Source organism: Dermacentor albipictus, chromosome 1 (assembly GCF_038994185.2).
Source record: "Dermacentor albipictus isolate Rhodes 1998 colony chromosome 1, USDA_Dalb.pri_finalv2, whole genome shotgun sequence".
NCBI lineage: Eukaryota > Metazoa > Arthropoda > Arachnida > Ixodida > Ixodidae > Dermacentor > Dermacentor albipictus.
In genome coordinates, this window is record NC_091821.1 from 111,422,028 (window position 1) to 111,442,780 (window position 20,753).

General features: G+C 46.8%; 1 protein-coding gene across 2 annotated transcripts in view; it reads right to left on the minus strand.

Annotated features, from left to right (window-relative positions):
- Nucleotides 1–2,293: 2,293 nt before the first annotated feature.
- Nucleotides 2,294–20,753, minus strand: part of Inos (Inositol-3-phosphate synthase) — an 85,656-nt gene continuing 67,196 nt past the window's right edge. For both annotated transcript variants that reach the window (XM_065439464.1, XM_065439463.1), the window contains 5 exons: nt 11,506–11,792; nt 10,037–10,343; nt 9,589–9,815; nt 8,299–8,622; nt 2,294–5,250 (listed from right to left, as the gene is read on the minus strand). In XM_065439464.1, the coding sequence (XP_065295536.1) occupies nt 4,765–5,250; nt 8,299–8,622; nt 9,589–9,815; nt 10,037–10,343; nt 11,506–11,778 (1,617 nt within the window). In that variant the 5' untranslated portion in view covers nt 11,779–11,792 and the 3' untranslated portion in view covers nt 2,294–4,764. The remainder of the gene's footprint in view (nt 5,251–8,298; nt 8,623–9,588; nt 9,816–10,036; nt 10,344–11,505; nt 11,793–20,753) is intronic.

Below are 20,753 nucleotides of genomic sequence, written 5' to 3' on the forward strand. Positions count from 1 at the left end.
AGCGTGAGCTTCCAGTCAGGGGCTCAGCCATATGGGGGGGGGGGGGGGCGCTTATGGGGCTTCAGCTCCAATCCACGCGAAACGTTTGCGTGCCGTCATCCACCGCTGACCAAAACAACCCCCAGCACCGGAAATCATGCTGGATTTTGTCTAGAGTGTCTTTTTCACGCTCGAAAAGGTATATTAGCGCGAACATTGCGAAATCAGGCTGAATTTCGCGGCAACGCCCATGAACCGGGAGTCACATATATAACGCAAGCAGCCCCATCCGAGCACAAAGATTCAAGGGCGTTTTGATAGCGAGCGGTCTCGTCGCGGCATCTCGCGGAGGTCGCGGAATCTACGGGGCGCATGAATTTCCATTCCGAAACTTTATGGGCATAAATTGAGTTCTCATAAACTTTTGATTCGAAATGTGCATTGATATTTCCAAAGCCATGCTTTAGATATTCAATTCCGGAACTTTATGGGTTTAATGTTATACACATTTGACGCCAAAGGTGCATTGACTTTTCTAAAGCCGTAGGTCGGACCGTAGAACTAGACAAGCCAAATCAAAATCAACACACCATCAGGTCCGATGAGGTCGTCTCATTCGTGAGGCACCCAGGCCCAGTCCGCTTGCGCTTGCGTTTACCCGAATACCGGACACGCGGAGCACTAGTAATCACGCAGTAATCCTCCGGCGTGAAGTGACGGCCGCAATCGCGCAAATCCGGCGCCGATCGGATACAGACAGTCCGATGCGCTGGAGTCACTCTGCTCGTCTGCTGCCTTGCAGAGGGACACGATGTCGCAGCTTGACACAGTATTGCCAGTCGCTACGTTTGCAGCCCACAGCGTAACAAGGGCGAACCATGGCGCACACGAAAAGAAAGATCGATACCAACACTTACCACGGAGCTCTCGTCAACACAGATCACGTTGCAACACAAGCAGACGACATTTGCTGTGTGTCGGAAGTTTTGAGTGTAGTGATAAAATGGGGCTATTGTGCATTCTCTTTCTGTTACTTCCTTTTTTACAGAAACAAATGAACTAATATTGCAACTATTACGAACAACATTTTTTCGCCATACGGTTTGGAAAGTTATCGATGACGCACTCTGGGCAGCCAATCAGATAGCTCGCCCTACTGTGGTCATATGGTCATCTCGCGTCACCTTGTCAGGGGAGGCTGAAAACTCAACCGAGTGGCACGCTGCGATCGGGAGCGATGTACGTTTTTAAAACCTTGTAAAAACACTCTTTACGCGGAACACTTAGATGCGTCAATTAATGATCAGGAAGACTCAGCATGTTTGTACAAAATCATCAAAATAGTTTCAAGGTCCCTTTAATGCTACCAGTTGCTTTTCTTTACGATTTCTGTAATAGTTTGACGATATCTTTCTTTTTTCGTGCTGGATAATAGGATAGATTTTTTTCCTCTATAAAATGAACTCTTTCTAAAGTTCCGCAAAACAGCAAACGTTGAGGCACCGCTAAGCAGCCACTTTTTTGGTTTAGAACTGTGCCAGAGCAAGAAGTTCCTGCTTTGACACCGCTCCCAAAGGGACACCGCTGATAAGAGCAGACAGTTGATGTCTTAACGTTGTACTTTATTTAAGACAATATTGTATACTGTACAAACAGGAACACAATGGACCCATGACAGACATGAAACAGGTTCAGCTAGCTTGCTCACTCGGTATAACACGTTACAGTTAGGTGGTATGAAAACACTCTCAGGTTGACACAAATATCACACCCCTGAAAACATTCGGCGTAGCCAGCAGTATTGTACGGGTGGAACATCTCAAATCACGCACTGTGGTGTTGCCAACAGTGCGGATATGATTTGTCCCAAACATTCTTCAAGTCACATAGTTACTACAACCAGGGTGCGCACAAACGACCGAAGACAGTTTCCTAAAGCAACTTGTTTTTAGTCAGAAGAGGATCGCGCGTTCGCGCATTACACTCCAAGGAACATTGGCCTTGACTGAAACCGTCTGGTAGACATGACATATAAGTAGGGTTATTCGTTTTCGGGTTTTATATTTTTTCTAATTCGGGGGGTAAAAATCGGGCGTTATTTTTCGGCTTGATAATAGGGGAGAAATCGGGTTTTTCGTGGAAAAATTCCGCAATTCGGCTTTTATCGGGTTAAATTTGCAAACTAATAATTTATTCGATTTGCTCTAACCGGTGGGTAACAATTAGGGCTAGATTTTGGGCTGCTTTCAAGAAAATATTGTAAAATTTGGCGTTTCTTTGGTAATTAATTATTACTCGCAGTGAGAGGCAACGGTCAGTCTTGAGAAAAGAAACATTTTATTCACGAGGGCTGGTCATCGACGTTCTACACGTCCTTATTAACATACATAATCATCTGCATGCGCAACATCTCGGTTTCCATACGAGACCTGTCGGGTCTCTGCAGGTACCTTAGCTGAGAGAACGTTCGCTCAACGTCACAGCTGCCATTAGCTAGGCACGACAATGATAACGCTGCATTTGCTAGCCTTGGGTAACGCACAGTTGCGTCGTTCCAAAAGTCCGTCACTTCAACACCTTCATTTGTGGGGCTTGCTTCCAGCAAGTACTGGTTGAACTCCTCGCGAAGCGAGCCTACATCGTCCATCACGGAATTAAAGAGAGGTCGGTAGTCATCAAACGACTGACTCAGCAGCCGCTTCTGGAACCACGGGGTCTGCAGTCAACGATTGTCTGTCTGTCGGCCACTTTCGCCGCCTCTCGCCTGCGCGCCAACTGGAGGCACAGCAATTCCGTGGGCACAGTTGTTTCAGAAATCGGGAAAAATCGGGTTTTACCCGATATGTTAGGAACACGTTCGGGGTGCAAAATCGGGTAAAATCGGGTTTTGCCCGAAAACGAACAACCCTACATATAAAGCGCGCAAAAGCATCGCTAAGACAGAATACAATACAGTTGATTCATTCACAGGAAGAAAAGTCTTATTAAAAGGTCCGCGGCTTGAGAGAAGGTTTCCCATGCACATGCGCCGAGTTCAACGACACGGCAGTTACAGGGACTATCTCAGGACGATACTGTCCAGAAGTTGCAACTGTTACAGTGTCCATCTCCCACAGGAGCTAGGTGTTGGTCTTGAGGAGGCCTTCGGTGCAAGCAACCGAGTTTGAGAACGCTGCCATGACGGGACGTGATCTTGCAAGCCACAGCTCGCCAATTCCATGTATTGCCGAGCTTCGAGTCTGGCGGCACAAAATGCTGCGTTGCTCATTGTCAGAAAGCTCCTCAGTCCAGAAAGAAACCACACAGCGTGTATGAACGAAAAATCTAATAATAGTAGGAAAAAAAAACGCGCATAAGTGACCTGACCAGATAAGAGCACGTGGAGTATGGTTGAACTGCACAAAAATTTGCAGCTGGCAGGGGCGCTCGAATGCGACCGCAAGTGTAACAAGAGACGCAAGCGTCACATTTCCTGTGGCTACAGACAGCTGTCTTTGTTGCTGAGAATACGGCACACACGCAGATGAACGCGCTTCAACATCACAAACAAAACGCGTTCATTTAAAAAAGTTGTCTATTGATAAAGCGCGATACCCACCCGTGTGCATGTGTGCACAGGTACGAAAACGAGCAGGAAAAGCCGCTCCATTTCTTTCACCGCAGAGAGCTGTTCCATTTGTTGCTCGCAATGCGTACGCACAAGCGCAATGGATTCGCTCACTGCCAAACCCTGTCATTCGCACAGAGATCAGTCACACGGACCCTCGCATTGCGCATCGCTCAAGCGAAATGCGAAGTTCCCATCACTGTGTGCGAATGCACACTTTTCTCAGGCGCGTAACTCATCCCGAATAGTATACAGCAATAACACGTGGCGTGTTCACTCATCTATTTACGCTCGAAAATACATGGATGAAAACTACCGAGCTATTTTTAAAAATAAGCTGCCACTATAGTGCTATAGGGAGGCGCGAAGACAGTTATAATAAACAAGGGCTTCAAAAGAACAAGTTGAGTACATTCCTCACGACACGTGCACGAAAAAAAAAAAGAACACGAAAGAGAAGAAATGCGCAAATTTCAAGTGCAGCTTTATCTACGAAGGAAGTAGTTCAGTACTCGCACGCTGGAACTCGGCTGCCTAGAGCGCTCCGATCCCTCAATTACACTAAAGCATGGCTGAGGGAGACTACGCATAAGAATGTTCAGAAAGTCAGGAGAGAATCCAGTGTGTTCGTGTGTTTTGTATGCGTGTGTGCGCGCGCGCATGTATTTGGCGGGAGGCGGAAATGTGAGAAGCTTGTGTACTTACTAGTCCTGACGACAGTGATCATGGCAGGCGCCGTCAAAAACATTAAAACTAGTGTACAGAGGCAGCCTTTGGTCCAAAACAGGGCAATACGTGTTATTCTCGTGAAAGCACTTTAAACGTCGGCCACCTAGTTCTCGGTTTGCTACTGAAGTCATAGTTTCACGAAACAACGATCAGAAAGCGATTTCAAATTTCATCGCAAGATTGCTACCTTGCCAGAACGATTCGATGTTTGACAATTGTGCATTGCAGGACGAGAAATTTGTACGTAGCGCTTTGAGAGCCCTACGAGCAATCCATTCACTGGCGTTTTTGATCCGACATTAGCGTCCTGCGTAGAAGGCAAGTGAACAGCGGCTCGCGCCCGCCAAGACAGTGTCATCCTTTCGGGGACAGCAGTTGCACGAAAACAGTTCTTCGCGTGAGATCTGCGGCCGGCGGTGGCTTGGGGCCAGGACGAGCCGAGTGGCTGCTCAGGCGATGGTGCGCACCTCGTGCGGCGAGCGGGCCTGCTTCTTGGAGCCGGACTCCTCGGGCACCAGGGCGCTCTTAGAGCGCTCCCAGACGGACGCGTCACTGGCCTTGAATTCGAGATCCATGAAATGGCAGGGCGCCAGGCCTATGCAGGCACGCAGCACGTTGACGATGCAGCAGCGCTGCTTGAAGAGTGCGTTGACCACGGGCGCGCCGGGAGGCACGGCGGGCGCTTTGCAGAGGTACGACAGCAGAGAGAGCACGCTGTGGAAGCCCTGGAACTTGCTGCCGGCCACGCTGAACTCGATGCGTTCGCACAGCTCAGCCAGAACGAACAGATCGATAATGAGCGGCGCTGCCAGCAACGAGTCCTCGCATGTGTTGTGCACCACAATGGTGTTATGGCCGCCCATCATTATCTCGCTCGTGTATTCGTCCATGGCACGCTTGCTGTCGCCCACGTATGGCACGTACTTGATGACCACCTGTGACGTAATCGGGAATATAGAGAGGTCACTCACCACGTCAGCCACCACGTATTCACGTACTAAAACGCTGACACTATACATGAAGCACGTAATACGCTGATTATTATTACGTGCATCCCGAACTGAAAACGAGCGACGCCTCAATGTAGAACCAGGATCCAAATAAACTTGTCTGTGAAGTATACGAAGGCGTAGCAAACTCACGCCAAGTACTATGCTTCCGTAAAATTTTATGAACTGGTATTTGTCGCCGTAAGTTACTTTCGAGGAGCAATTTTATTTCTTCAATTTGCACAACGAAGGGGTGCACGGTCAGGCTCCCAGCTTCCAACACCCTTGAACAAGCCTGGTGGCAAGATGTCGGTTTTGTAAGTTCAAACAATATTACTATTATTTTTAACTGCCACCAGGAGATGCATGCCTGCTCTAGAGAAAGAAAGGCAAAAAGCAAAGAGGATAGTGAGTAATGAATAGCCGGGCTAATTAAAATAAGTAAATAAATAAAAATGGAATATGTGCAGGCATAAAACAGTAGAGCACTCAACATTCGGCAGACTAGACCACGTCGTCAGTGGTCAGAATATTTAGACTATAACAGGGAATATAAAACCTGAACGACAAGAAACAAACTTCAGATGCATTTTCGACACCGGCGGGAGTGGACAAAGTGAGCGTTCAATATCCTGCCGGCAGCTTCTAGGTATATGTTGCACAACAAAAAACCGGACTTGTACACGCTACCTAAAAAAAGAGTTAGCGATTACAATTACTTCAGTCAAAAATGTAATTAATTACAGTGATCAATTACCGCCCTATTAAATTAATTGAGCAATTACCGTTAAATGTAAACGATTACATTTACATTACTTTCCTCTCAACCTTTACTAAGACTGCACAAAGAGCAAACTGAACGAGCTGGCCTGGCTCTTTCAGTGCGCCCACTGCTCTGCAGCCCTTCACAAATTGTTTATATTCACTAACTACTGCATTTGACAAAAATTTGTTGGTCATCTTCCCTCGTTTTTATTTGAGGAAATCAGCAGCGACACTGAAAGGTTGCTCAATGTGTGTGCTGCAGAGAAGGGTGGTGTTGTGACGTAAAAACATGTGGTTATTCAACGCCACGAAGCTCGCGCCTGTGTCCTCTGCGAAGTGCAGCACTCAGTTGTTACTGGCACTCTTGAGAATGCGATCCCCGGAGCGCCAATGGAGAACTGAAAAAAATCGCCCGCAGGTGATTTGCATGGCACCAACATCCGAAGTGGGCGTAGCTATCGAGCCATAGCAAGGCCGGTTCGAATCGTCGGCCAACATCTTATGTGGAGGAAACAAATACTGAGCGATGCCTGCCTCTCTGTATACGCGCATCCGAGAGTCTGCTGCGTGGTGTGACAGCGGGCGTTCTATTGTATGTCGGGTGTTTCAACGAACACTTTCAAAAAAATTTTTTTTTTTGAACTGCCTGTGCAGATAGCATTATTCTAGTCCGTGAGCTGGTCTATTCGAAGAGGTGGACATTAGTTGCAGAAAAAAGTTGAAACGCATAATCGACTAATTAACAAAAATCTAGCAATTAAGTTGTTAACTAATTACCTTATGGCACACATTGCAATTAACAAATTCTAGCCAGAGAGTTCGCAAGGCGGATCCGCATTCTCAGGGTGACACCAGTTTCGAGATATTAATTCCCGAACTTTGTGAAGAAATGCATTGGCTTTCCAGTTACTTTAGCGATTTAATGCATAAAACGACGTTTTGTTAAAAAAGTAAGTGGAACGACAGCGCATTTTTACCGCACGTTTGAAGGCGCATATCACGTAAATGGTGTCCTCCACACAATTCTTTTCAAGTGATTATGCCTTATATCACCTGCTAGGATTTGCAAACGGCAATATGTACCATCAGGTAATTAGTTAAAAACCTAATTGGTGGATTTTTGTTAGTTAGATAATTATGAATTTCAATTTTTTATGCAAGTAATGTCCGCCTCTTCGAGTAGACCAGCTCATCAGCTAGAATTGTGATATCTGTCACAGGAAATTAAAAAAAAATTAATTGTTCACTGAAATAATCTGTATAGTGCCCAACAAATTCAAGCGCTCGAACCTACGTCGCCTGTTACAGCTTGTCGCGTAAATAAAGAATCTGGTTACATTTAATAATTGGTTACCGGAAAAAAAAGCAATTGAATTACAATGAGCGTTACCGATAAAGTATGTAATCGCTTAATTAGAAAACTAGCAGGGAATGCAATTGATTACAAGTAACTACATGCAACTAGTTAAGTGCAGATAAAACACTATTATTTATTTTATAAAAATGCCCTGCTATATTCAAAGTGCAGCAAAAAGTTTGATTGTTGAGTACATGGCTTCCGAGATCACGCGCGCCGTTCCCTGCGCATTGCCTCGTCTCGGAGGCTATGATATGTGTAATTTGCGTGCCTCTTGCTTTGCGAGCCATTTCCAGTGCCAGCGCCTGTATCTTGGATGGGCAGACTTTGGCGCTAAGCGAGTGTGACCTTTGGTCACGTTGTTTTTGGAGACGCCGCAAATACGCCGGCCGACGCTTGCCGGCCACCATGCCGGAAAAAGCATCGGATATTTGATCCTTTGCACTTGGAAATTTTAGAAGGGCTCTGAGAGCCGCGTTGTAGCACGGGTTGCGGGGAAAGTAACGCCTTCCAGCGTAGTACATTAAAATTAAATTATGAGGTTTTACGCGCCAAAACCACGATCTGATTATGATGCATGCCGCAGAGAGGGACTCGGAAAATTTGGACCACCTAGGGTTCTTTAACGAGCACCTAAATCTAAGTACACGGGTGTTTTCGCATTTGGCTCCCATCAAAATGCTGCCGCCGTGGCCGGCATTCGATGCCGCAACCTCGTGCTTAGCAGCCCAACACCACAGCCACTAAGCAACCACGGCGGGTGCGTAGTACATGTTGAGCACAGTGAGCTACATCTGTAAAGTGCAGCGCGTTGCGCACGAATTAAGCCAGGCATGGGCTAGAGGGGTCTGCTGCAACTATGCACTACTTACACAGTGATCCGGCTTCTCTCCCGGAGCGTAGAGGATGGAGTTGCTGTTAACCATGTCGTCGACAACGTTGCTTTTGCTGATTTCCTTGGAACGGAATTGGGCGGGAGCCGACAAGTTTTTGCCGTCGTTGTTGCCTAGGTGGTTGTAGCTGACGATGGAGACTGGCTTGATGCCGGCCGACACGAGGAAGTCCACGAGCACCGACTTGAGCTTTGTCTGGCCAGACTTGAAGTCATCACCAGCCAAGAAGACCTGGCGCTGCCTGGCCAGCTCCAGAAGTCCCGGCACGAAGGTGTTCTGGGGGGACCCGTTGATGTAGGTGCACTGCAAGGGCGGAAAGACGGAAACACCACGCTTACTAGCGGCAACGTGGCTCGTCCTAGGAGCAAGGGCCGGGTCGCGTTGATGTGAGCGCTGAAGCTATGCGCTCCACTGGGGCATGTGAACTGGTAATTAGCGACTGAGTGGATGTTTCCCACAAAAACACGAGAAAAATGGGTACTACAAATTTGAGAATGTGAACTCATGTTCGCTATTGTCCCAAAAGTGGTGAAAGAAAGCCAACGAACGATGCAGTGACGCGACTTTTGTAGAAGTTATATTTGTATAGAGCATTAGCTGACATTTTCAGTTTTAATTATTGCGCGATCCCTTACGTTCGTAGAGCACTTGCATGACCGTGCTGGTAATACTCGTTCGCATGGTCACTCATGTAAGCAGTGCGGCCTCCGTTCGACACTACGGAAGCACCAATATGACGAGCCACAATTACTGCGAGGCCTTTGTCAACGTAGTATTCACACTATTCAGCGCCGTAGTTGGCACTATTATTATATAAATTACTCGTAACCTTAATATTTTGAAATACTGCTCGTGGTGGCGTAGTGGATTTGGCGTTGCGCTGGTAAGCCCGAGGTCGCAGGTTCAAATCCTGGCCACGGAGGCTGCATTTTGATGGGGGGGATGGGGGGATTAACCAAGGCAGAATGCAAGAACGCCGGTGTACCGTGCATTGAGTGCCGTTAAAGAACACCAGGTGGTCAAAATTAATCAGTAGTCCCCCACCACGGCGTGCCTAATAATCATATCTTGGTTTCGACACTTCGTAATTGAATTATATTGGATTTTAGCATCCTCAACAACTACGTTTTTAAGACATCCTCCCCCCCCCCCCCTCCCCCTATTCCTTCTCTTGTTTGTTACCTTCCGGCGAATTCTCTATTTCCCACTGTATAGAAATATTACACTTCTAAGACGTTCAGTAAACACGTAAGAGGCGGGGAGCCTTACGCCTTCGAGCACTGCGGCTACAGCGAAGATTGTCGACGGAGAGATTTCAGGGTGGCTATTTTCGATGGCGTCAAGAAGTCTTGCAGCCGTGTCGTGGACGCCATCAGTGACGTCACAATAGCGTTCCGTGTTGGCTGTCCAGAGTACGATCACCTTGTCCACTTTGCTCGAGGCAACGAACTCGCGGATGTCAGCCCGGATGCGTTCCAGTTGTTGCTGTTTGTTGCCTGTTGTACAGAAGAACAGCAAGTAAACGTGGTGCGTTAGCATCATCTTAAGGTATAATTTATCTTTCTGTTGTTAGTTGTTTTTCCCCTGCTGCCACAACATGCGGAAGAAGTAATTCATACTTTATCTGAAAGAACTGAACTAGCTTAGTTTATTTTAGAAAATGCCGACTCGTAGTGGTTTATGAACGCATTAGAGCAAATGCCTGTGGATTTCGTACCTGGTATTACGTTGTCGGCGCGGTCCTCCTGGTTGGCGGCAACGAAGGCTGGGTCGAAGATACCAGGCCGAGGCCGCATCTTCTCCATGTGGGGCGCCAACTGATCTTGAAGCTGCACGTCTAGCACCCGGGCCCTGCGCATGGCCTCGGCCATGTTTAGGCTCGATATGTCCCAGCCGTCAAAGACTACATCGTTCGGATTCACCATGGGCAGCAGGTCCTTCATCGGCACACAGACATCTCCCTGGGGCCCAGTCCCCAAGCTGACGGTAGAAGCTTGCGTGATGGACCCGTAGTAATTGGCATGCTGGAAATAAGAATACGTTGACTTGAAGACAAAAAAAAAAAAACCATCGTAGCATTGAACTGGCGCGCTATCCACGAAGAGCATTGGCATAGGCTGCAAAAAGACAACCTTGCTACGGACGCTGGTAACTATACCTGCGATACACGATGGCCTCAGACAAGCCGCCTGCTAATCTGACAGTATACGTTTCGCGAGAGCACGCAGTCCTGTGCTATCGCCAATCTTTGTTCCCAATCTATGCCCCCTCAACACCAAGAAAACGACTGAATTCAACCGTCAGACCCCTTTCGTTACCTATACCGCGGTAGCCTATAGTGGCTACGGCGTTGCGCTGCTACGCTCGAGGTCGCAGGTTCGGTCGCAGTGGCCGTATCAGATCGCGCTTTCGGCACGTAGAAACCACGTAGAATTTCATTTTTAAGCACTTCTGTTGCAATCTGAATGTCAAGCGATTACGTCCTGTTCCAAGTTTTTTTTAGACCGCGTGCGCTACGCTCTTTTCTCTTCAAGCGAATGTTAACATTTCAGCATACAGTTATCCTATTTGTACACCATGGTCAGACCCTCGGTGCGCATACAATTCGTATGCGCACACGGTACGCTAAAACGACCATGTGTCGTACTGCTATAGCGCTATTACTTCCCAGGCGCTACGACTTTTGCGTTCAGTAGTTTGAGAATTGAGCGCCTTGGATTAAACGCGTCGCAGGGTGAAAACGGTAGCAGTACAGTGCTTAAACATTTAATCTACTTTAGCATTTGATGTTATCTGGGTTGCAACTCTCCTACGTTATAAAAGTACTCTTGTCAAAAGAGCTTAACTACTAAATTTCACAAGCACCAATTAAAGGTCATTCAATCCATTTAAGTAAATGTGATCTGGAAGCATATAGTGTACGTGGTAAATTTTTTGAGGTAAAATTTGCTAAAAGGGGGGGGGGGGGCGAAAGCGTTCCCGAAGAGCAGATAAATGTTTCTATACTGACGGTGCTGTCACATCGCAGCCTTTGTAGGATGCTTCACTTCATGCCTTCGCGAACACATTTTACTAAAATAAGTTTATCTGTGCCCTTGTGACGGCGGTGTAAGCTGCTCTTTGCCACGGGTTCTGCCTCCTTGCAAGCGCCTACACCTACCTCCCTAGCAGGGCGCGGCCGCTTACCTGGACTTTGTCCTTGGTTCTCCAGGACAGGCCCAGCTTGTTGGCCAGCGTGGCGGCCACCACGGTGGTGCCGTTGTTGCCTCCCATGCCGACCAGCATGACACCCAGCCGGGGCACGCGCCTCTTGGTGCGAAACGTCATGCGGACGTCGCGCGGCCGCACGCGGCACACGTTGCCCTCGACCTTGGCCTCGGACATCGAGTACACGTAGTCGGCCTCAATCAGGTCCGCCGAGTAGCGCACCATCGGGCTGTCGATCTCCACTTTCACCATCTTGGATGCGCAATCTGCTCCACACGGACACAGACGTCGCGTTAGTGACCGTCCCCAGGTCCACCAGTCGCACGCTGCGGTTAGCTGCAGGCTCGTCGAAGGTGGAGAGGGCCCGGTGCCTCGGCTATCCACGTACTACTCTGGCCGATTTCTAAAGGACACCGTGGCAAGAGGCGCAGCTCCCGCTTCGACGAGACTGTCGCACAATTCAGCAAGTGACTTCGCAGGTATCGAGCAGGCGTGAAGGCACCGCGTTTTTCACGAGTGATCGTTTGCCACTCGTGGCGTTGTTACGTCTGCTGTAAAATAAACTGCACCATTCCTGTCTGTTGAGCGTACATGGAAGAACGGCTGATACTTGTGCAAGACAACAGGCCAGAAAATTTAGTGCATGTATGCATAAGATATTGAATTAACCAGACGAAGACTGCATAGGTAGCTTACTGAATACGAAATGGGTGCAGAGCACACTGTAAGAGAGACAACGCAAGGGGATTTCACACCTGCTCTATACTGCGTCGCATTAGACACGGTACAGGTCCTAAAAGGCTGAGCTGATATCCGCTTGCGTGTTAAAGCTGGCACGAAGGCACCACATAACAAACGAAAGTAGAGATTTCGCGTACTGTTCGACGTTACCTACCCTAGGACTAGTACGCAAATTTATTGAGTAAAATGGTGCAAGCCCTTTTAAAAGGGGGTCACAGTACTGAATTTTGCTAAGCTTCGTGCGGCTAAACAGATAATTGAACAATTCTCATGCAATCGTCTAAATGTACATGGTTTAGGCCAGGTAACGTTGGGAGAAGTTCAGTTGCAAAGGAAGCAAAGCAAAACGGCTCCACGCATGTCTTCCTTCTTTAAGAGCAATTACGGTGGAAAAAAAGAAAACTCTATAACGTGGAAAAAAGCTTAACGTTAATAATTAAGGGCAAAATGTGGCCTAATGCGTTTTAGATATGCATTGCTTATTAGTGCCGTTGGAGAACATTCGCACAGAAGTCTTTCACACGCGGCACTACTTCAGCACGTTAGTGACGCGATTCTAAATACAATCGCTATTTGTACCAAAGGTGGCATAAATGCATATCGTGTGTCGACACCTCGACTTGGTGCACGCAAACGGCGAACTCGCTGCATGCAAGTTGGGTCACGGTGTCAGCTGCCTCTGCGCAGAATCGCAAATGCCGCCCTGCAGAAACTTGGCGCCTCAGTCCGGTGCATCGCTCAAAATCGTGCATTACTGTCCGCAGACCCACCGCAGAAGCATGCGAAAACACAGATAAGCTCAAAAGTTTCGCGATACAACAACGCCGTGTGACGCGCGCGTTATTCACTCGATCACATAAGAGCCGACGACGTGCAAGCGAGCTAATAAGACAGCCAGCAGAGAGGTGTCCAGCTGCGGCCAGTCCGTCGACAATAATGGGAATGCTGGGTGCCGAGCGCAAGTTTCATTCCTATTCTAGCGCAGCTCCCCGCAGAGAGCGTCTATTAAGGAACCTCCAATGGTTTGCCTCCGTAATGGAAGGCTTGTCGAGTCACGCTTACAATGCCGGGAATGAATGACAGGAATGGAACTTGTGCTTTACTCACGCACGCGATAATCACTGCGCGATCGGTTCTGTCGAAAATATTATGAACCCTGTAATGATAGTGCGACAGAGCAGCATGCGTTATGGCTGCAGGTTACATAAACCTTGCTACATTTACAGGAAAGCTCCCTGAAGAGATGCGCGACTTGCTCAAAGTTTTGACATACCACATTGTCCACTTGAAATGATCCACTTGAGGTCGATGACTTGGATGGCGCACACCAGTGACGTTCAAGAGTGTTTTCAATGTAATACGAATGTTATTGTACCTAGCGCTTCGTTTTCTATCGAACTTATGTGTGAGTAACCTTGCGAAAACAACTTGTCCACGTGGATTCTATAAGTGTATATCTGCTTTGCATTGTACCTGATGCAGTGAGTATGCAGTTGTCACCCATGTTAACAGTCAGTGCCTCCGTGTGCTGTGTAAGGTATTGTTGCGCAACAGTTCTTTGAACTACGTGACCCCTAACGACACAGGGTTTCATATGCAGCTAGAACCAAGCTTTAGCTGAGACACATGTAGTTGCAGGTATTCTGGAACAAATATAACAAATGAACTAATTCTTGTAAGGCGTCGATCTTAAGATAAAAAAAACACCATACTTGTGGGAATATTCAATTAAAAACTTAAATAGCGCGGAATAAAACGCTTTCAAATAATTGAGACGAACGCTTTCGTAGTGCGGGCACTTTTCCAAAGCATCGCAGAGGCGCGTTATTTGAATACTAAACAATGCTTTGAATATGCTGTGTTTGGTGGCACCTTCTACTGGTCGTTGGCATGGTGCGCAGCTGCGCTGAAATGTTCTCCAAAACGTGTCGTGTAGCTGACTTGGGGGTTTAAGAAGATTTACTGAATGAGGAAGCGTTTTCGCAAAGTGGAGAGCATCCTGTTAAGCATTCATTTAGTCAGTTTTCAGACAGCTATTCTTTTAGGCATGTTTGAATTTCACAGCTACCGACAGTCGGTTTGGTGCGAGTGCGACGATCCTATCTACACAACAGGACCTTCGTAACAATGTCACTTATCGCAAGATCCCCTTCAGTAGGGGTACTGGTTACATGGAAACCATGTGTAGAGCGACATCATGGAAACCAATTTCAGTAGTGTCGTTGCAGTGACTAAAATGATGAGATTTAAGCCAATGGAGATTAAGCTTGCTCCAGTGCTTTCAAGTCGTGTTAGGCTCCCTTAAATGATATGTAGGATGGAATAAGGTAGCCTACCACTTCGTGTTGAGACTATTTGCTATTTTAGAACGTCTTTCGTTTCGCGTGCACAATTTAACTTTTGTTGCTTCATGGCGAATGACATAACTGGTTAATTAACACAAGAAACAACGCCCATCTTCTAGCGCATACTTAACGCGGTCTTAAAGACAACAATGTTCATTTTGTCTTTCTAGCCAGATCAGTTGAGGGTTCTCCGATGGATTTACCTCAATTACAGTTATAAAGGCGCAGGGAAAGAAGTCTAGACGGAAAGCGGCAATATGCTTGTGTATTTCATCATTCGTTTTTTTTTCGCTAAGAAATGCTGAGAAAGCGAAGACGCGATTTCAGACGGATCTAATAGAAGAACTTGTGCGTAACAGCACAGCCCGTTGGGTTGCATGGAAATGATGTCAGGAGCAACATAACAGTATTTCTAACGCCAGGAACGTAACCAGGATATGAAGTGGTGCTTTACGGAAGACGTCTGTTCAGTCTGTTCAGCGCACTGTTGAAAATGCCGCACATAATTGGCCGTGCACCAAACCTTTACAAAGAGAAGGTTCTTTCGTGTTCAGTGTCCTATCTTTCTTCTTTCTATTTTGTCAGAAAGGTCGACGTATGCATGTCATGGGGCAAAACCCAGAGGCAGCACTCATAAAAAGCATGCTTATTTATGTTCTCGCTCGCAAGTAATGCAGCGTTTCATATCGTAACGGCTTAACACTAAACGATTACTTAAGATCCTGAAATATTCCCTACGGCTATCATCGCCTGCCAACGACGTCGCAGCGACGAACACACCGACTCATAGAACACACTGAATCAAGGCCTGACAAGGTACGACTAGGCTTATAAGCGATCGTTAGTTCGAATTTAGCAAGGCCTTTAGCAAGTATAACAACCTTATCAAACTAGCTTGGCCTTCTGGTATCGCGGAGTCGAGGCAACCTGCCGGTAACAGGCTGCGAGACGAGAAGACAGCAGTACCCAAAAACGAGACTATTTAGGAGTTCAACTTCACACAGAGCATAATTGGTCTTATTACGTATTCATAACTGTGCCCATGAAGTCCTTGCCAGGAACTTGGGCTTTATGAAATACGATGTGAGAGTTGTACATATGGGACTGGTGTTAGTGGGTGGCAACTGCAAAACATTACGTTGAAGAAGCATAATTTTGCTGAGGTCACCACTGTATTTGATTCAACAAGAGACGGCGTGCGGTCTCAACGGAGACATATGTTCTTGAAAGGTAAACAAAATATGATACCAGTGCTAAAGCTAATGAAAAATATGCTCACAAGAATTAGTCATATTGCAATTTCCTACTCCAGATAGAAATAATAAAAAGGATAAAAAAACTGGCTTTCCACAATGATCGTGTCAGTGTTCCTTTGGCTACCATTTTTGGATTGTTTTTTCGTACGTTTTTGCGTAAGTGCAGGAAAGCGAGTGAAACTGTTCAGCGCACAGCATAAATGAAGGGACCAAAATGTGTAGCATTTTGCACTGCAAGCATCGAACGGTCGTCTTGAAAACGAAACCAACGGTTCTTGCTTGCAATAATACAGGGCACAGGGTTTCTGTGGATGAATCAGCTTTATGTCAAGCAAGAGGTTACGGCGGCAGGCAATTCAACACAGAACGCTTACAGGTTGGATTATTTATGCCTCGGACCGTAACAAACTTTTTGTTGTTTTTGTTCTGTACACAACGCACTATTGTTTCTACTGTTCGCCCAGTTTTCGCGAGCACCGCTGCGAGAAATGGGCTTTGCTTGACGACGAAAATTCACTTGCCGAAGCGTTGGCACATACCCCGAGCCTCTAACACCAGAGACCCATCTTTCCTGGCAGTACAGCCTAGAGGCGTCAAACATTTTATTTGCAAATTGAAACTTGCACGTGTTACGACACACACTCGTACCGAAGACAATGGCAGAAAACTTAAATTGCACTTTTAATTATTTTCTAATGCTCAATGCACGAGAAAAATCTCGGTACTAAATACCTCGCAGTTTGGACTGTGGACGGCTATCATGTAGGCACAATTCGTGCTGACATCCTGCAGTAAACAGCTTCCACTGAAAAGCATTCAAGTTTTGACTGAGCAGGGGTGCACTTTCGATACTATCGTTATCCGGGAACTTGCGAAGGCTAGATTTCTAGAGAGCACCCCGGCATAGGCACCATTCATAACGCCTGGCTTTGGCGAGAATGAATATGCTTGACTACGCAGTACGATGTTTTACCGCACTTAGGTAGCTACAGCCAAGAATACAGTCTTAATAGACAGCACCCAATGAGACTGTTATGTATTTTATTAATTTATTCATGTGTATACAGTAAGCGCTGCAGGCGATGAATCCACAGGGAATATGTTCTTTAATATATGTTTCTTCATTTAATAAAAAAAAAACTCAACTACACTTGGTAGTATCATTGACTTAATACATTCACCTAGAGTAATTGTCCAAGTGCGTATTTCAATACATGACCAGACCCCGTGGAAGGACAGAGCGTGTCATATTGACATATACCCATGGGAGGTACTTGGTACTTTTTGGTCCAAAAGGAACTGTGCCGCTCAGTTTCAGGGCGACTGTAGTTGGCTTACTGCTTGCAAAAACTATTGTTGCAAATTTCTGTAGCATAGGGCTGTTGGGCTGTGGTTAACTAGCGCACTTGACTTCAACTACAAGTGATGAGGCCAGGAAATTCAATCTGTTTTAATCGAACATGCGTTCAGATAATCTTTTTAGTCGACCGGGTTATTTTAAAAGTTTGTCAGTATGAAAATTCAGAAGTGTCTCACTGCGCCAGAATTTGAAACTATTGAAGCTGTTTCTGACCCGACAACTCCCACCAAGATGTGTTGCTCATTGGTAGTCGAGGGACGCCAGTGCTTACAATGATACGAATGGAGCACAAAAGCAGTTGGTCAGTTTCATGGTTAGTAGCACACTTCACAAACATTTCATTTTATGTTAGGAAAATATTTTTTTACATAAAACAGACTGCGCCCAATGAGGAGTGAATAAAGCATAGTCATACAAGCAGGCAACGTGCGAAATTGCTCAGTACCGTACTGACATTGCAACATTACTACGAGTTGTTTTCCTTTATAACGGTAAACGTTATTTCACCTTCACGAATCATGAAAATGCCATGACGTATTTCATTTATTCAAGCTGTGGTTAGGCAGAATAAAACCAAAGTTACGGTGTTGTGCAACTCCTCATTGAGGCACAGTTATTTGATGTAAGAAACAACTGCACTGAGTGCTCGGTCAGTGCAACCTCCGTTGTGCTTAGCTGAATGGCAGTACATGGCGCGACGTGAAACAAAGGACGTCCGGCCGTTATACCTAAGGCGTAGAAACAGTTCGAATATGCGGCTAACAAGAATGTGGTTCCGCATAACCTCAATGTTCAGGCTATCTTGTTGCACCAGTCGTTATGTATAATTAAAGAACGCTACATTCACTTTTGAATTAAGAATGACCCTTCTCAACAAGATGGCATTCTTGAGGTTACGCGAAATCTTAAGGAAGAAAACGTCCAAAATCGGCACACTTGCAGCGCCTAAAGAGTTGTGACAACAAACACCAGAGCAAGTAATCATTTGTTCAAGAGGATACAATAACCATTCCCAAACAATGACGCCGAGTGGCGAGACTGGCTAATGCTTTCGGATACTAGTGCCGATTCTAGGATGATATTTGTCGAGTGATATCAGCCAATCAACGAAAATAAACGCTTCAATCACAACCGAAGAACCTAGGTTTAACAGCATACTAATAACGTGATGACAGCTGGTGACATTGCCTAACTGCACAAGCTTGAATAAGAAAGCGGCACTCGCATCCAACAGCAGATGGCGGCGCTTCAGGGCACGACGCATTGTGCTGCGCGCACAAAGCGAGTAACTTGACAATTAGCACCATGCCGACTGATTGATGCGAGTTGCTTTCTTGAGTCACTTGCGGCATTGTAAATGCGACTGACACGATGCGTGCGCTAAACACTTGCTAACCGCTCGAGAAATTACGTACTTACAGAAATTAGTACAACGCCATATTAGAAAGATGAGAACACCAGAAGTTGGAAGCTTGTCCCGGCATTACGGTTGTTGCAATGCTTGCTTCTTGTGGAGACTGGTCTAATCGTGCCATGAGCGCGCAATCCCTTACGTTGCGCCTACGCATGTCAGTTTCTATTTACAGGCTTGTACATACATGACCATGTTCAGGCAACGAGCGTCACGGGGAAAAGAAATGGTGAAATATTTTATGGAATATTGTGATTTGGCATACTCACTAAAATTTGACATAATGAGAAATGTTGCCTCTGACTGGGAACGAAATGTTCGTCTGAAAGAGTGATATAGTCGGAATTTTCTTTTTCATTGACTACGCTACCCTACCCTCTCTTACCCAATTATCGCCTGAGGGGCCATCCCTAATAAATTATTAAGTTTCTCTGTCAGCGCTTGCGGCAGGAGCGCGGCTACCACCCACCGTTGCAGACCAATCAATCCCATTTCCCTGCCTAAAAGCACTGCAGCAACCCATCATGGAGGGTATGATAACCTTCTCATCACGAAACAAGTTTGCATCTTCTGGTTGAAACTCGTACACAGGGCTCATTGTACGTAACCCCCGGTGGCACACAACACCATTCTCGACACAGCCGGAACTGAGGCGGTACATGTATCCGCGTGCGCCTGAGGCTTTCAGGTCGACACTGACCAGTGCCTAAGCTACTGGCACCACCCGAAGCGGGCTGAAACAGAGAAGAGAACTTCAGCATCGCAGCGCTAAATGACGAAAAATGGACAAACAAGGTTCAGAGAGGCTCGAAACGCTGCCCAGATCGGCAACGAGAGACATGCTGCAGTGAACGTGACAGCTGCGTGCTACATGCGAGACCAAAAAGGCGCGATTTCGCGACACTAAGCCCCTCTCCAGACTCTCGACACATGCTGTAAACATACAGCAATGCACTGTCAAACTGCTCACAGCGTTGTGAGGCAGCTCACAGCACACTGCCTAAGACGGGCAATCAGCATCGAGCACTGGGGATACAGCCTGCACAACTGAACGCTGATCGATTGCTAGTGACAGACAACTGCCAGGAACGAATGCAGCATTTCTCATTTCCACTTCTGGGGATGGAGCGTTTCGGTGCCTCCTTTGCCAAATTCAATTCACTCTGGAGCGTAATACAGTGCACGGTGCAGTGCATTATGCGCTCGGGACGACATGCACTGGATATTGGCCAAGACTTGGGTCATTCGGCGCGCATGCATGCGACTTCATGCGGTTGCATTGAAGTTCCTGGGCAAATCTGTTACCGTGTCCCGCGCGGGCGCAGCAGTGTGGCGGCCGGACCACGAATGGTGAAACAATGAGGCCCCGGACAACGCTCCCAGAAGGGGAACATGCACCATTTACAGGGATGCAGGCTCCCGTGAGAAAGCCATGTTATCACTCACGACTTGCTTGAATTTTTCTCACCACTATCAAGATGCAAAAGTAAGGATGGCACATTAGCTAAGAATTGAATCAAGATAGGCACTAAAACAAACAAGAAACCGTTAATGCGCTAACGTACAGTACGTCCTCATATTATGCATGGGGTGTCGGTGAGCCTGAGTAAGCAGTTCTAGCAGCAGCTATGGCGGAAAAGAGGAGAGTCCTACGGGTTCCGAAAGCCGCCATGATGGCGGCCTCGCTGCTCGTGCGGGCAGCCCTGGGACGCGGACATTTTGAAAGGCAAAAAGAAAAAGCCGGTGCGAGGTATGCATCGCTCTGACGCTGGGAGAATGATTTACGAAAACGAGCAGGTTATTCGGGATGTGCCAGAAGAGCTTAGGAAAAGAAAAGGAAGCATGTGCCGGTACGCATTACTGGCGCAGAAATAGTAACCGCACAGAGCCAGATGGAGGCGCGCAGGGTAAACAAACAGCCCTTCCCCCAGTCGTGTTTTTGCTATCTATATCGTCCTTTGAAGTGTGTGCTGTGCTTGTTGATCGCGGCTGCCGGCTTGAGCTATTAGAGAAGTGCTGGACCCAAATTTTGCTGACGTTCCGCGAATTACTACATAACGTTTTAGTATATGGATGCACGATAAACTCGGATATTTCACATAACCTTCGAAACT